This window comes from Thalassophryne amazonica, chromosome 16 (genome assembly GCF_902500255.1).
Source record: "Thalassophryne amazonica chromosome 16, fThaAma1.1, whole genome shotgun sequence".
NCBI lineage: Eukaryota > Metazoa > Chordata > Actinopteri > Batrachoidiformes > Batrachoididae > Thalassophryne > Thalassophryne amazonica.
In genome coordinates this window covers 53,661,890-53,679,768 of record NC_047118.1, presented here as the reverse complement: position 1 = coordinate 53,679,768, position 17,879 = coordinate 53,661,890, and the positions used below count along the sequence as shown (strand labels likewise).

The 17,879-nt window shown below is 37.6% G+C and overlaps 1 protein-coding gene across 1 annotated transcript in view; it reads left to right on the top strand.

The window, feature by feature from the left end:
• Positions 1-2,177: 2,177 nt before the first annotated feature.
• rnf213a (ring finger protein 213a) overlaps positions 2,178-17,879 on the top strand; it is a 124,838-nt gene continuing 109,136 nt past the window's right edge. The window contains exons 1-2 of the mRNA XM_034190836.1: positions 2,178-2,298; positions 14,047-14,169. Coding sequence (XP_034046727.1) covers positions 14,067-14,169 — 103 coding nt within the window. The 5' untranslated portion in view covers positions 2,178-2,298; positions 14,047-14,066. The remainder of the gene's footprint in view (positions 2,299-14,046; positions 14,170-17,879) is intronic.

Genomic DNA, 17,879 nt, shown 5'->3' with positions numbered 1-17,879 from the left:
GACTTTGATGAATCTGCGTGCGCAGCAGTCAGTGTGTGCGGGAGCGAAAAAAAGTTGAGTATCGATCTTTTTACACAAAGATCGTTCAATATCAATACCAGCGTTGGTATCGAGTGCAGTTTTAAGCAGAAACGAGGCGACAATCAGTGAATTGCTGCTGACGCTCCAAAATGACGCATGTGCAGTGAAGGCAGGGCAGGCTGATTTTCAGGGGGGACCGTTCATATTAAAATTAATATTGTTTTTAACACTGTTGTTCGCTCAGCGACACCAGGACAATTCTTGACAGGAAATATTCCAAACACGTTGCATTATGGGTCCCTGAAGAACTCCATACATGACTGATGCTTTTGTTATATCTGTGCTAATATCTGTGCTAATTCCTTATTTTATGTTAGTTATCAAATGTTAGTCTGTGTTATCTGTTTTAAAGTTTTTGAGACATTTACACATAAGAGTTAAGTTTCACTTCTAGGACACAGGTGCAAGTTTCAGATACAGGGAGACCTCCCCTTGTTGGTGAGAGCTAGGAGTATTAGAATTGTGAGACTAAACCACACCCACTGTAACACCCACATAGTATAAAAGTGTTGTACAAGCTACTCTGTGGTTTCTTCGCAAGATGGACGTGGTCTGTGAGGGACACGGGCCTGGTTTTTATCGTGAACTTGAATAAAAACAAAATGAGGAAAATAATGGTTTGGTTCTTGGAAAGGGGCAGTAAATTACATAAAAGAACTTGGAGAAATTACACTTTGATTTGTGGTTGTGGTGCGCCTGAGCATTTTTGGCCTTGTCAGTTTATTATGTTGTTTTTTGTTTTGTTTTGTTTTTGTGATTTTGAAGACCACAGTGGAAACAGACCATTGCTATTGATATATGGATACTGGACCATATGCAAATGGTGACTTGCTGGCACCCCTTGTTATTTAAACCCACTGTCACGGATCATGCACAACCATCACCCTAAGTTTTGAGACTTGATGATACATTTATTACAGTCAATAAAAAGAAGAAGAAGAAGAAAAAAAAACCTGAAGTCAATTGCCTCCTGTACAGCTTTGATGCCATTATGACCTTCTTTATCTTGCAATAATCACTGTTGTTCCTTGTTGGTTTCCACACGATCACAGCAGTTTCTTATTGGATAGCAGACAAAGTGGCTGAATATGGTATCAAGCACTTCATTTTTGGAAGCTTTATTGTGTTAATCCTTGTTATAGGATAAATAAAGTTATAATTTATAGGATAAATAATAATAATAATAATAATAATATATATATATATATATATATATATATATATATATATATATTATATTTTACAGGCAATATAAAAGTAATGTCATTGTAAATTATGAATTTATTGAAAAAGAAAATATTTTTTTCTCTTGTTGAGTGTGAAGTGTAGCATACAAAACCCAAGTGTTCCAAAATGCTGCACTCTCTACAAAAATAAATGTGATATTTATTGTATCAATCTTATAGTAGGCTACAGTGTAACACTTAGAACAGCTAAACCTGATAAAGCATTAATAGTTGTGTTTGAGTAGTTTTGGCTGGATTAAAAAAGTATCATGTGTCATTTTAATACAAAATTTGGAAAGTGATCAAACAGTTTTGAATGCAATGACTTTGACTTATTTTGGCATAAATTTACAAAAAATATACATAAACTCTGTTACCAATGTGTGCTTTTTTTTAATTAACTCCTGAACACTTTTTTTAATCAAACCAATAAATGAATTATGAATTGCTCCAACATAGATTAATATAAATAAATAACTTTATATATATATATATATATATATATATATTATTTCTTCCCTTCAGTGCACTTCTCTACGTTGTTTATATATATATATATATATATATATATATATATATATATATATATATAATATATATATATATATATATATATAATATATATATATATATATATATATATATTATTTCTTCCCTTCAGTGCACTTCTCTACGTTGTTTATATATATATATATATATATATATAAAGAGGGTGAGCGAGAGACAGAGAGATTTGTTATACATTTGTGGAGTTTTGTGTTCCGGGTTTGGGGAAAGATGAGGGGGGAAAAAAAGTGAAAATATTGTGTTTTCCAAGGAAACACCGAGTGATTAAAAGAAAAAGAGAGTTACCGCCCATTTCGAACAAAACGAAACTTTATCGGTCAGGCGGAAATGAGTTGCCGAACTGACAGCGGCTTTGCACGCAGTGAATCAATGTGCGCAGTTGTTTTTGCCGGACTCTGGCACACAGATCCATTTGCACTATCAGGTAAGAACCGCTCAACAACAATATATATATATATATATATATATATATATATATATATAGAATAGTACCGGTGGTTAAGTTCAGGTTAAAGTGTTCACAGCAGCGCGTTAGCTAGCGGCGCACAGTCAAGCCACATTGTTTTCGCCTTGTTCGCTGGACGTTTTGTTTTGACACTTTGCCTTGTTATTGTTATTTATTGCGGGAAGTGCGGTCCAGTTCGTGTTAGCTATCTAGTTAGCTAGGTACCTGAACGGTAACTCCGTACAGTGAAAGTGCGGTGTGGACGGTAGTGTATTTTTTTTTATTATCGTTACTGACGTGACACAAAAGCTTTATCAGAATGTAAAGTCGTGGTTCTTGCATTAATAAAGTTGCGATAAAATTGTTTGATTTCATGAAAGTCAGTATGTCTCAGTTTTTCCTATGTTGTCTAATGACTCTGAAAGCATCGTTTTGCGTATCTGACCGTCATTGGTTGAACTCGCGACAAAGATCGTGTATGTGTGAAGAGAGGAATCGCCCTGCTCAGCGTGCCGCTCTCGTTGGTGCGACATCTCTGCTATTTTGGAATTATGGGATAGCTCGCGCCCACAGATTGAGCTCGCGGGGGGGGGGAAGGTTCCGCCCTTTTCACCTCTGATTGGCTAGAAGGTGAGCAGCAGTCGAAGTCTGTTTTGAAACGTTATCTCACGCTGGAGCAGTAGAGGTAGGTGATACTGGGAATTTTGGTATTGATCCGATACCAAGTAAACACAGGCCCAGTATCGCTGATATGGATACCGATACTTTAAGCTTCATAGAGCCAAAGTATCCAAAAGATCTAGGAGAATTTCGCCAAACACGTGACAACAAAAATACTTTATTATCACAATCAACATTTTTGTTTTAAAATGTATCACTCAACACAAAACAAAATCTCCTGAGGTAGAGGGCTGACAAACCACAATACAACAAAATTAACACACTACAACAAATACTGTAAACAGTTTCAGTTTTTCAAGTCGAACAATACAATAAAATAATACAAAAAATAAGGAATTTCTTCCCTTCAGTGCACTTCTCTACGTTGTTTCTTAAATAAAGAGTGTAAAAAAATAGAACTTAAAGCAAATTAAAACAATCTTCTGAGGTTAGAGAGCTGACAGACCACAATAGAGAAAAACTAACACACCACAACAAATATTATAAACAGTTTCAAACTTGTTCTTTTTTTCAAGTCGAGCAATACAAGAATATAATACAAAGATAAGGAATTTCCTCCCTTCAGTGCGCTTCTGGCTTTAAACAAAATAAAAACATTAAGTGAAAATTAAATAAAGTATAAATAAATAAAGAGAGTGCTGCTCTTACAGACAGAGAGTAGGCTTTGATGAATCTGCGTGCACAGCAGTCAGTGCGTGCGGGAGAGAAAAAAGCTTGAGTATTGATCTTTTTACACGAGGATCGTTCAGTATCATTACCAGCGTTGGTATCGATATTATCGGTATTAGGATCGATCCACCCACTTCTATCGAGCAGGGCAGACTGACTGATTGACAGCTGAGCAGAGATAACTGTTTTAAGATAAGTGGTAAATATATCTGCAAAATAACTAGAAGGCTGTACTTAGTTATCACAGGTGAATAGTTTATCAGTGGCTGCACACCATACCTTAATTTGAATATGTGCATGATCCCAGATTAAATAAGATATAAGTTTATCAGTAGCAACAGTATAGTCACTTCTATATTGCAATTACTACATTTCATGTCAACACATAAATGCAAGCGTCTGTTTTTCTTTGTTTCTTTTTGATATTAGAATTCTACAATCTAGTAATAAACTGTTACAAACTGTTACATTATACATGCTCATGCCTTATTTCCCTTATAGACCGTTGGTTTCTTCCTGAATGATGCCTTGAAAAAGTTTCTGGTGACCCAGTGTATCTTACTACCAGTCACCTCATTATTCATATTATTAACCCATTTAATCCCAAATTTTTCCCAGACGTGAAACTATGTAAATCATGTGCCATTAGTACCCCTTTGAAATGATCAAGTGTTATTTTTGTTTTAATTTTCAAGTAAAAGCAGGTGAAAAAGTTTTATTTATTTTTTTTTTATGGTCGTCACAATAGTGAGCGGTGGGATAATAGGGATGTGCCAAAAAAATCGATTTACATAAGAATCGCGATTCTCATTTGCTATGATTCAGAATCGATTTAAAATTTCCCAAAATTGATTTTAACAAATTAATTGAAAATCCACTGGATGTCCGATGGCGTCTACCTCCATTTTGTAACAAAGCAAGCGCGATTTCACCAGGCACTCGTAGCTGAAATGCACGCATGCTCAGAAAACAAATATGGAGGAGAAGGAGATCCAAGCGGCACCGTCTTCGCTAAAAGCTAAAATTTGTTATTGCTGTTATGCAACAGTTGCATCAATTTAAAACTTAATAAATGTGAAAAAGACACTTCAATGTCTCCATTTGTCATTCTGTGTAGTAAAAGAGATGAGAGTAGATCATGATCAGAAAATAGATTATAGAGATTATTATAAACTAAATAGCTCTGATTCAAAAATCATTTTGAATCAAAAATCATTTTTTGAATCGAATCGGAATTAAATTGAATTGTGAGATGGTAAAAGATTCCACCCCTATGGGATAATGTATTATCAGGGTTTTTCCATGGGCAACTGACACATTTCTCTGTGTAGTCCTCAGTATTTTAACATGTTTCAGCCAGAGATGTTTTGAATACCTTGTCCTTGATCAGTTCTACATATTTACTTCAAAATATTAAACATACCTCTTCCCCACCCCAACTGGGAAGAGCTAATATATTAATTTCAATTTATTTTCATTTATATAGTGCAAAATCACAACAAGGTTGCCTCAAGGTGCTTTATTAGAATTATACTATTACAGTATGTTTGGTCCACTGGGGTGGGGTGGGTACAATGGGGTGGTGATTGGTGGATGAGGTGTGTGTGGGGAGTGTGTGCAATATATATAACATGCAGTATGTAAGGTCCATTGGGGCTAAGGTAAGACAGTGGGGGTGCTGTAAAGTGTGTAAATATTGGACTATTATGACATGTTAGGCCCACTGGGGTGGGGGTGGGGGGAGGTATGTTTATGATTTTAATTCGAGTGTGTTGAATTGAGCTTTGACAAAGTCATATTAACATTTCTGAGTGAGATATGTTCATATTTTGATGATTGCACAGAGAAAAGTGTAAATTCTGGAAAATTTGCCAATCTTGGTGATATGTTTATTTTAGCAAACCTTCCTAAGGTTTTGTTTGAGAGCTTTGGTGTAACAATTTGATTCTGTCTGTGCCACTATAATGTAAACAGCCCTGGTCATGTGACAAATTGCACTATGCACTTGGTATTGCACATATTTAATTCAAACCCTTCCATGTCTCCATTTTTGTTCTACATGTACTGATGATTGATCCAGTAACATTTTTAAAGCCTTAAAAGTGTAATTTGTTTTCTGGTCACAATTGTGACGATGAGTTGAAATGGGTTAAGATTGGAGGAGATATTTTAGGCCTACATTTGGACCCAGCCATTGCACAAGTCTGCATATGCTTTAATAGGTAGTAAACAACAATCTAACATTGTGATGACATTGTAAGTTCATTTTCATCACAGAACTACCCCAAAAAGCTAAGACGAATCTAAACACGCTCTAAAAAGGCTATGAAAACATGAGCTTGTAATATAAATATAACAGCATGAATTTATCACACTGTTACGATTGATGGATAAACAAGACAACAGCAGTTGCTGAACGTAAGATGACGTTTTACGACCAAATCAAATAGCCAGTCATGGTAGACACCTTCTAGCCAATCAGAGGCAAAAAGGGCGGAACCTTCCCCTACCTTCCTGCGTTTCGCAAATTCGCTCGCAGGACTACTTTCTCCTGACCCAGTTTCCGGTTGTTTGCAAAATGGCACTGAATTTGCCGACATGAGAAGATGCTGCTGGATGAGTGTGAGTCAGTGATCTGTATATATTACTGGATAGCTCATTGGCCCACACACTCCATACAATCCGCTGAAGCAAACTGGTGGCCATCTTACCACTCCCAACTTATGCAGACTGCACATAGACAGCTTATTAGAACATCAACAATTTCAAGTAATCACTGAGCTGATTCTCTCATTTACTTATTTTTGTTCTTCGGACAATGTAAGATTGATCCCTCCTAATATATGCCTGCCAAGATGAGCTATTTGTTTTATTTTATTTCTTTCTTTTATTACTTTGACACTTTCTTCCGTTATATTCTCACTTACTCATATCTCACAGGGACAAATACTCAATTCTAAAAATTATCATTCTTTAATTAAAGTTTATACAACCCCTGGCAAAAAATTATGGAATCACCAGCCTTGGAGGATGTTCATTCAGTTGTTTAATTTTGTAGAAAAAAAGCAGATCACAGACATGACACAAAACTAAAGTCATTTCAAATGGCAACTTTCTGGCTTTAAGAAACACTATAAGAAATCAGGAAAAATAATTGTGGCAGTCAGTAACGGTTACTCTTTTAGACCAAGCAGAGGGAAAAAAAAAATGGAATCACTCAATTCTGAGGAAAAAAATGTATGGAATCATGAAAAACAAAAGAACGCTCCAACACATCACTAGTATTTTGTTGTACCACCTCTGGCTTTTATAATAGCTTGCAGTCTCTGAGGCATGGACTTAATGAGTGACAAACAGTACTCTTCATCAATCTGGCTCCAACTTTCTCTGATTGCTGTTGCCAGATCAGCTTTGCAGGTTGGAGCCTTGTCATGGACCATTTTCTTCAACTTCCACCAAAGATTTTCAATTGGATTAAGATCCGGACTATTTGCTGGCCATGACATTGACCCTATGTGTCTTTTTGCAAGGAATGTTTTCACAGTTTTTGCTCTATGGCAAGATGCATTATCATCTTGAAAAATGATTTCATCATCCCCAAACATCCTTTCAATTGATGGGATAAGAAAAGTGTCTAAAATATCAACGTAAACTTGTGCATTTATTGATGATGTAATGACAGCCATCTCCCCAGTGCCTTTACCTGACATGCAGCCCCATATCATCAATGACTGTGGAAATTTACATGTTCTGAACAGGCAGTCATCTTTATAAATCTCATTGTAACGGCACCAAACAAAAGTTCCAGCATCATCACCTTGCCCAGTGCAGATTCGAGATTCATCACTGAATATGACTTTCATCCAGTCATCCACAGTCAATCAATCAATCAATCAATTTTTTTATATAGCGCCAAATCACAACAAACAGTTGCCCCAAGGCGCTTTATATTGTAAGGCAAGGCCATACAATAATTATGTAAAACCCCAACGGTCAGAACGACCCCCTGTGAGCAAGCACTTGGCTACAGTGGGAAGGAAAAACTCCCTTTTAACAGGAAGAAACCTCCAGCAGAACCAGGCTCAGGGAGGGGCAGTCTTCTGCTGGGACTGGTTGGGGCTGAGGGAGAGAACCAGGAAAAAGACATGCTGTGGAGGGGAGTAGAGATCGATCACTAATGATTAAATGCAGAGTGGTGCATACAGAGCAAAAAGAGAAAGAAACAGTGCATCATGGGAACCCCCCAGCAGTCTACGTCTATAGCAGCATAACTAAGGGATGGTTCAGGGTCACCTGATCCAGCCCTAACTATAAGCTTTAGCAAAAAGGAAAGTTTTAAGCCTAATCTTAAAAGTAGAGAGGGTGTCTGTCTCCCTGATCTGAATTGGGAGCTGGTTCCACAGGAGAGGAGCCTGAAAGCTGAAGGCTCTGCCTCCCATTCTACTCTTACAAACCCTAGGAACTACAAGTAAGCCTGCAGTCTGAGAGCGAAGCGCTCTATTGGGGTGATATGGTACTACGAGGTCCCTAAGATAAGATGGGACCTGATTATTCAAAACCTTATAAGTAAGAAGAAGAATTTTAAATTCTATTCTAGAATTAACAGGAAGCCAATGAAGAGAGGCCAATATGGGTGAGATATGCTCTCTCCTTCTAGTCCCCGTCAGTACTGTAGCTGCAGCATTTTGAATTAACTGAAGGCTTTTTAGGGAACTTTTAGGACAACCTGATAATAATGAATTACAATAGTCCAGCCTAGAGGAAATAAATGCATGAATTAGTTTTTTTCAGCATCACTCTGAGACAAGACCTTTCTGATTTTAGAGATATTGCGTAAATGCAAAAAAGCAGTCCTACATATTTGTTTAATATGCGCTTTGAATGACATATCCTGATCAAAATGACTCCAAGATTTCTCACAGTATTACTAGAGGTCAGGGTAATGCCATCCAGAGTAAGGATCTGGTTAGACACCATGTTTCTAAGATTTGTGGGGCCAAGTACAATAACTTCAGTTTTATCTGAGTTTAAAAGCAGGAAATTAGAGGTCATCCATGTCTTTGTCTGTAAGACAATCCTGCAGTTTAGCTAATTGGTGTGTGTCCTCTGGCTTCATGGATAGATAAAGCTGGGTATCATCTGCGTAACAATGAAAATTTAAGCAATACCGTCTAATAATACTGCCTAAGGGAAGCATGTATAAAGTGAATAAAATTGGTCCTAGCACAGAACCTTGTGGAACTGCATAATTAACTTTAGTCTGTGAAGAAGATTCCCCATTTACATGAACAAATTGTAATCTATTAGACAAATATGATTCAAACCACCGCAGCGCAGTGCCTTTAATACCTATGGCATGCTCTAATCTCTGTAATAAAATTTTATGGTCAGCAGTATCAAAAGCAGCACTAAGGTCTAACAGAACAAGCACAGAGATGAGTCCACTGTCCGAGGCCATAAGAAGATCATTTGTAACCTTCACTAATGCTGTTTCTGTACTATGATGAATTCTAAAACCTGACTGAAACTCTTCAAATAGACCATTCCTCTGCAGATGATCAGTTAGCTGTTTTACAACTACCCTTTCAAGAATTTTTGAGAGAAAAGGAAGGTTGGAGATTGGCCTATTAAGTAATGGCTTAACTGGCTTTTTAAGTAATGGTTTAATTACTGCCACCTTAAAAGCCTGTGGTACATAGCCAACTAACAAAGATAGATTGATCATATTTAAGATCGAAGCATTAAATAATGGTAGGGCTTCCTTGATTGCTTTTCCTTAGCCCATTGTAACCTTGTTTTTTTCTGTTTAGGTGTTAATGATGGCTTTTGTTGAGCTTTTCTGTATGTAAATCCCATTTCCTTTAGGCGGTTTCTTACAGTTCAGTCACAGACGTTGACTCCAGTTTCCTCCCATTCGTTCCTCATCTGTTTTGTTGTGCATTTTCGATTTTTGAGACATATTGCTTTAAGTTTTCTGTCTTGACGCTTTGATGTCTTCCTTGGTCTACCAGTATGTTTGCCTTTAACAACCTTGCCATGTTTGTATTTGGTCCAGAGTTTAGACACAGCTGACTGTGAACAACCAACATCTTTTGCAACATTGCGTGATGATTTACCCTCTTTTAAGAGTTTGATAATCCTCTCCTTTGTTTCAGTTGACATCTCTCGTGTTGGAGCCATGATTCATATCAGTCCACTTGGTGCAACAGCTCTCCAAGGTGTGATCACTCCTTTTAAGATGCAGACAAATGAGCAGATCTGATGTGATGCAGGTGTTAGTTTTGGGGATGAAAATTTACAGGGTGATTCCATAATTTATTCCTCAGAATTGAGTGATTCCATATTTTTTTCCCCTCTGCTTGGTCTAAAAAAGTAACCGTTACTGACTGCCACAATCTTTTTTCCTGATTTCTTATAGTGCTTCTTAAAGCCAGAAAGTTGCCATTTGAAATGATTTTAGTTTTGTCATGTCTGTGATCTGCTTTTTTCTACAAAATTAAACAACTGAATGAACATCCTCCGAGGCCGATGATTCCATAATTTTTGCCAGGGGTTGTACAAGTGTTGTGGAATCATCAGATTATCAGCAAGCTATATATATATATATATATATATATATATATATATATATATATATACTGGATCTTTTTTAAATAGTTGCACTAAAAGAAGAAAATGCCACTTAACTAGCTACAGGAGAGTTGGTTTTCCCTGCAGTGACAACATTTATTACACACAGCTCTATGAGCTTCAGCCTAATATAAGTAATAAAGCTCATAGCAACAACACCTAAAGCTCCAAAAACTATGCACAAGTAGACCTAATAAATGTTTTAGAATAGTTCATCCAACACAAAACTCAACATGTGGCTACACATGTTGAGTTAATAAGCCACTTATTACTATTATTATCTTTGTCAGTATGCTGGAATAAGGGATAGAACTCTTCAAATTATTGTTCATTACTTCCCATTTCAATCATACTCACAGGTGAAATGTTCGTCCACAGTCTTTGAACTGGCGATTTGCACAGTTTATGGCTGCACATGAAGGCAATTTTTTTTAACAAAATTACAAAGAATAAAGTTGTGTGCACCTCATTAAAGATCAATAGAAAAGAGCGATCAGGAGCGGGACATCGGAATGGTAATATGGCGGCCGGTTTGCTTAAAAAATATTGGCCAATGAGCTATCCAGTATTATATAGAGAGCAGTGGTGCGAGATGAACTACTTTTTGCACAGGAATTCATCAGGCACGTCGGCCACGGGCGCGTATTCACACAGAATACCCAGAAACTGGGTAGTTATTCAGCCAAAATGAGAGCGTCCAATTTAATATTGCCATAAAATAAACTAGTGGTGCTCGTGAGAGTATGGAGGGGAATCATGCCGTACAGTATGCACTTAACCGACTCGATGCTCATTTGTCGTATTTGTGGTTTGCATGCTCACCACCATCTTTTTTTTTTCCCCCCCCGAAATCCCAACAAGACACTATTACTGTTCATAATCAGTGCCAGTGGACGTTGTCAGTCAGTTGACTAATAAACTGACCCATTTAAATTTCCACAGTTTGTCTTACTATTGTCACAGCTTGTTAAACTGAATGGTGACTTCGGTCAGAACTTGCTGCTTGTCAGTTCAGCCTCAATCAAATGGTCATGAATTTTGCAAAGAAGGCGACCTTTGTTTTTCACTTTTATCCCATGTTGATCAACTTATGTCAGATGTAAAATGTGGTCATTTTGGATATTGGTTTGAAATTTCATGAAGTATCCTCATCAGATAAAAATTTTAAACGGGTATACATTATCATAGTTTAAGGTTGTCTCTTACATGGCAAAGCAGACAAATACCATGATTTGAGAGAATATTTGGACATTTGTATGATCAGTGACATTACATTAGACTCTACAGGCCGACTATGACTATCTTTACTGTCATTTTTTTTCTTTTTCTTTAACTTAAGGTGTGAATATTAATTTTATTCTTGGCAGAAATATACTCGGAATGCAAGAATCACTCACTCACTCATCTTCAACCACTTACTCCAGTTAAGGGTTGGGGGCGGTGGGTTGGACCCTACCCCAGCAGTCACAGGGCGTGAGGCGGGGTACACCAGCCTGTCACAGGGCCACATATACACAAACAAACACACTGACACCCGCACGCACAGCTACTGACAATTTAATGTTTCCAGCCCACCTAACCTGCATCTCATTGGATATGGGTGGAAGCTGGAGCACCCAGAGAGAACCCACACAAACACAGGAAGAACATGAAAACTCCACACAGAAAGGCCACAGGTGGGAATCAATCCCATGACGTCCTTGCTGTGAGCCAACAGTGCTAACCACTAATCCACCATACTGCTGAATGCAAGAATATACCTTATTTGTAATACTGAAATGAACTCAGGTTATGACCTCATTATGAGACTGTTGCAAACTCCACACAAATCACCGGACACACCACAATGGAGGTGTGATGGCTGTTTTCCAGAACACAAATCCTCAGACAGTTTAGATTACCATATAGTATTTATATTTATATCAAGTCTTATCAGTTATTTATAAATTTCTAATGCTAATTACTGGTAGTAATGGAAAAACTCCTCAGAACAGAACTGTAAGAACGTCTGGTAAATAAATGCCATTTGATTGTGGCTGAACCAATGGCCAAAAGGGTGCTACATCCTTATTCAGAACCAGGCACGAAGATGATGTATAGACCTGCAATGAAGAATTGGTGGATAAATTAATTAAAAGCTATCTGTAATCTGGATCAGATCCAGATCAAACTTTGCCAGTCAATAAAGGATGCCATCCTCCATAATGCTTTCAAATATGAAAGAAATTTGATCTTTTTTTACATGAATTTTTGAAAATTCGTTCAATGTTAAAGATAGGGCTTTTTCCTGATTTTGACTTATGACCTTGAAAATTGAATCAGTTCTTGCCTATCAGGATATGAATCTTCAGTAAAAAATTCATAATGATATATGAAAAAATGAGGGATCCAGGCTGTTCACAAACAAACAAAAACAAACAGGAGCAAAAACACAGCCTCCTCCAACTTTGTTGGTGGAGGTAAATATCTACACTCAACAAAAATATAAACGCAACACTTTTGGTTTTGCTCCCATTTTGTATGAGATGAACTCAAAGATCTAAAACTTTTTCCACATACACAATGTCACCATTTCCCTCAAATATTGTTCACAAACCAGTCTAAATCTGTGATAGTGAGCACTTCTCCTTTGCTGAGATAATCCATCCCACCTCACAGGTGTGCCATATCAAGATGCTGATTAGACACCATGATTAGTCCACAGGTGTGCCTTAGACTGCCCACAATAAAAGGCCACTCTGAAAGGTGCAGTTTTGTTTTATTGGGGGGGGATACCAGTCAGTATCTGGTGTGACCACCATTTGCCTCATGCAGTGCAACACATCTCCTTCGCATAGAGTTGATCAGGTTGTCAATTGTGGCCTGTGGAATGTTGGTCCACTCCTCTTCAATGGCTGTGCGAAGTTGCTGGATATTGGCAGGAAGTGGTACACGCTGTCGTATACGCCGGTCCAGAGCATCCCAATCATGCTCAATGGGTGACATGTCCGGTGAGTATGCCGGCCATGCAAGAACTGGGACATTTTCAGCTTCCAAGCTTTTAATCATGGTGTCTAATCAGCATCTTGATATGGCACACCTGTGAGGTGGGATGGATTATCTCAGCAAAGGAGAAGTGCTCACTATCACAGATTTAGACTGGTTTGTGAACAATATTTGAGGGAAATGGTGATATTGTGTATGTGGAAAAAGTTTTAGATCTTTGAGTTCATCTCATACAAAATGGGAGCAAAACCAAAAGTGTTGTGTTTATATTTTTGTTGAGTGTACATTTAAGAAGTTGAAATCAGAGAATTTGGACACTAAAAAACCCTCAATAATTAAACTATTGCCAAAACAGCAATTAATTTAATATTCAGGTTAATAATTGCAGCACTAATAATAATAACTTTGTGAAGCCCTTTCAGGGAAATGCATTTAAAAGTGCTTCACACAATCAGTTATGTATTATGACTATTTAAAAGCCCGTGGAACATTTTCTCTACATATGTGTTGCTTTATGTTCTGGGTGTGGCCACATTGTACTTTACACTTTTATTTCACTCACTTTATGACTTGCTGATTCATCAGTCAAACAGCTCAAAGTCCAGGAAGAAGTAGGGAGGATATCATAGTGCTCCTGCTGGCTGTCTGTTTTTTTTTTTTTTTGGTTTTTGTTTTTTTTATTTCACTTGCCAGAAATGAAAGTGAAACAAAGCCGTCAGAGAGCACAAGTTTAATTCCAACTGCAACCATTTTGTTCCACAGCAGAACACTGACATGTGAAGATGAGGTGCTCCCACTGTGGCCATAATATTGTGGAGTTGAAAGCCAAATTCTGTAGTGAATGTGGAAAACAGCTGTCAAGCCAACCACAAAAAAGCACAACAGGTCAGTATTTTGATTTGTTATTGACATCTGGTTTAATTTATGTTCATTTTTGGCCTTTTAAGATGCTTTGTTATTTCATAATAACATAACGAAAATAATAGTTCTTCTCGAATTTATAATGGCAATGATAAGGTATATGGCCGGTGCTGCAGACTGAATAGTCCCCTTAAAATCGGTCCGCCCTGCCTTCACTGCACGTGTCATCAGCCGCGGTTCAGGGATTATCACTTTGTTTCTGCTTCAAACTGCACTCCAGTCATCATCTGTCTCAGCGACAGATATCTGTCGCTGAGACATGAATTCAGCATTATTAGATGGAGGAAGTGATCAGAGCGCCACAGCTACACGAGCTACGAGCTATTGCGTTCACTGTGCCTCTGTCATTTCAAAGCGTCACAGATTATCGCCTCGTTTCTTCTTAAAACTGACTTTAGAATGATTTTAAGAGATTTTACCTTGTCATTTTATGGTTAATAATCCCATTAATCCATTTGATTGCTTTGGGTGAAGAGAGTCCTTTTCAAAGGAGCTGCTTTGGTCCCAAATGACGCATGCGCAGTGGAGGCAGTGCAGACCAGTTTTGGGGGGAGAACCGTTCGGTCTGCGACACCGGATTTTCACATACGACATTTGCGCTGCTTCACATGTTGTCATTCCTTGTGTTTTTGGTCTGGCCGAGTGCTCGTGAGGAATTAGAGAGACAGCATTTATGATTGACAGGGAGTGTGTGTGCACATTTACAGAAACAAAAAAGAGACGGGTGATTTCTGGAATAAGTGTGGCTGGGATTATGAGCAGAAAAGTGCTGTACAGTGTCCACTTATCACTCAGATAAAGAAGAGCTTACCGGTTCTGCACGTTGGAAAACCCCCCTCAAACATCTGCCTGCCACCTTTTTGAAATGAAAGTTGCTTAATTCCCCCTAAATGAAATATATGCTGAAATGGCACAGAATCCTCAAACATTATAAACCTTCTTAACTCATAACTTTCTGAACTCATTGGAATTGCCGTCCATTTGAACAGAACAAACTAAAATAATGATGCAGGAGATAACCAAGGAAGAATTACATAAGTTTATTGAGAGACTTAAAACAAATAATTTGCTTGGTATGGATGGATATCCAGCACAACAGTATAAGACATTCAGAGAGATATTATCACCATTATTATTCCTCTGCTATGAAATACAGCTGCCTGTCTTGTTAGCACGATATCTCAAGAATCAGTTGACCAATTTCATTCATATTTAGTATAAGGGTGTAACTGGGTCATCCCCGACAACAGTAGATTACTGTGACCTTGGAGTTAATTTCAAGGTCACAGTGAGATATTCAAGATATTGTTATTGCCACCCTTGTTAGCATGATATCTCAAGAACCAGTTGACCAATTTCATTCATATTTAGCATAAGTGTGTACTTTGGTGATCCCCTGACACTTTGTTGCACTGATTTGTGGGGGCTGGGGGGATATGTAATCTCCTGATGACTCTTGTTATTGAAATGTTTGGACTTCATATTTATGAGTGGAAAAATACCGGTACCATGGCGTCAGGCAGTAATCTCTGTAATCCCAATGATGGGTAAAGAGTGCAGTTCATACGGACCAGTATTGATCCTAAATTTAGATTATAGATTATATGCCTCAATAATCATGAAAAGACTGGAACAAATTCCTGACCTAATAGTTGATGGTCAAATAGGGTTTCTCAAGAATAGACAGACAAAACATAATGTAAAACAGACTTTACATTTAATGGAGCATATGAGCAAACATTAAGACAGCGCTGTTATTCTTAGCCTTGATACTGAAAAGGTGCTTGGCTGTTTGCAGGGATTACTTATATTTAACATTTTAATGATTTGGGTTTAACAGCTCAACATTTTTGTGTGTGTGTGTGTGTGTGTGTGTGTGTGTGTGTGTGTGGTATGTATGTATATATATATATATATATATATATATATATATATATATATATATATATATATATAATCTTGTATCACTTCCTCATAGCCATAATAAAATAAATGGCAGCCTAAGCAACCCTGTATCAGTCAACAGCAGATGCCCCCCTGAGTCCTGCTCCATTTGCTGTATATATTGAACCATTAGCGCAAACAGAAGATTAAGAAATGGGAGGAATTTAGATTAAACACATGGAATATAAAATTTCCCTGTACCCACATGATGTTGTGATCACGCTTTTCCAGCCTGACTTGTCCTTGTCTAAATGAATGCATAGCTTGAGAAGATTTGGTTAATAGTCAGTTTATAAATGAAATATACAAAAAACACAGGTCATCTCATATAATTATACACCCTCAGCACAAAACATAGGTAATTTTAACTGGAACAATGACATGACTAAATATCTGGGTATTAAAATTCCAAATGATTTATCCAATATTTATGTGATTAATTATTTACTAATCACTATAGTTGGAAAGATGGTTTTAAACAGATGATCATTAGTACTATTGGACCTATACAATTGGGTAGACAAATAAAATGAACCTCTTACCAAGATGACTTTTTCTTTTTCAGTCAGTACCTATAGTATTATTGAATGGAACATAATGTTTTCTGGCCTTTCATATGGAAAGGCCAAAAACCTAGAATTAGATATAGTACATTGCAATTACTTAAAGAAAACGGAGAACTATTTTTAGCTAATATACAGTATTATAAATAAGCACAACTGAGATACCTGATTTACTGGTGCAAGCCACAATATAGTGCTAAATGGAAAACATTTAGGTCTAAGTCACCTGGAAGTACTTGTCCAGTTATTTAAACCAGCCCAGAGGGATGGACAATGTATCTAGTGGCTTTTCAAAGGCATTACAACATGCAGTCTCATTTCAGATAAGGGGAGATGTTTAGCATTCAAAAAGTTAGGCAAATGCTATTTAGAAAAACAATATTTCTTTAGATATCTCTAGATTAGGGCCCACTTTAAAAGTATTATTAAAATTGATGAAAGTAGCACAGACATAATCATCTTGATTGAGGCATATGCATCTATGCTCAACAGAAAACTAATCACTAGAATTTATTCATGTTTCCAGTTACTCTTGGGACTTTTCTTACACTATAATAAAACCAACTGTGAAAAAAAAAGCTACAGTAACCATTTCCAGACAGAACTGGATGCATATTTGCCTCTACTGGTGGTTGGCTCTCACTGCGGTATTGTATCACTTCCTGTTCCGGAGCACAGCGGTGTTTTGCTGTATAATCTGCGCAGTTAGATTGATCTAGATAACTAGATAATGATTTGTTTCACAGTGTAATCTTCACGTGCCTTAACTAAAGCACTCCCTCTGCTGAATCACCTCTAAATTATTTATACATTATTCACTTTGTGTGTTTTTAGGAATCCGCTAGCTTAGCGCAGCTACTAGCTCTTAGCCGATTTAGCATGGCGGCTTCTCCTGTCTCTCCCGCACTTTTCTGCTCTGGGTGTGAAATGTTTAGTTATTCCTCGGCCTCCTTTAGCAGTAATGGTACTTGTAATAAGTGTAGCTTATTCGTAGCTTTGGAGGCCAGGCTGGGCGAATTGGAGACTCGGCTCCGCACTGTGGAAAATTCTACAGCTAGCCAGGCCCCTGTAGTCGGTGCGGACCAAGGTAGCTTAGCCGCCATTAGTTCCTTTCCAGCAGATCCCGAGCAGCCGGGAAAGCAGGCCGACTGGGTGACTGTGAGGAGG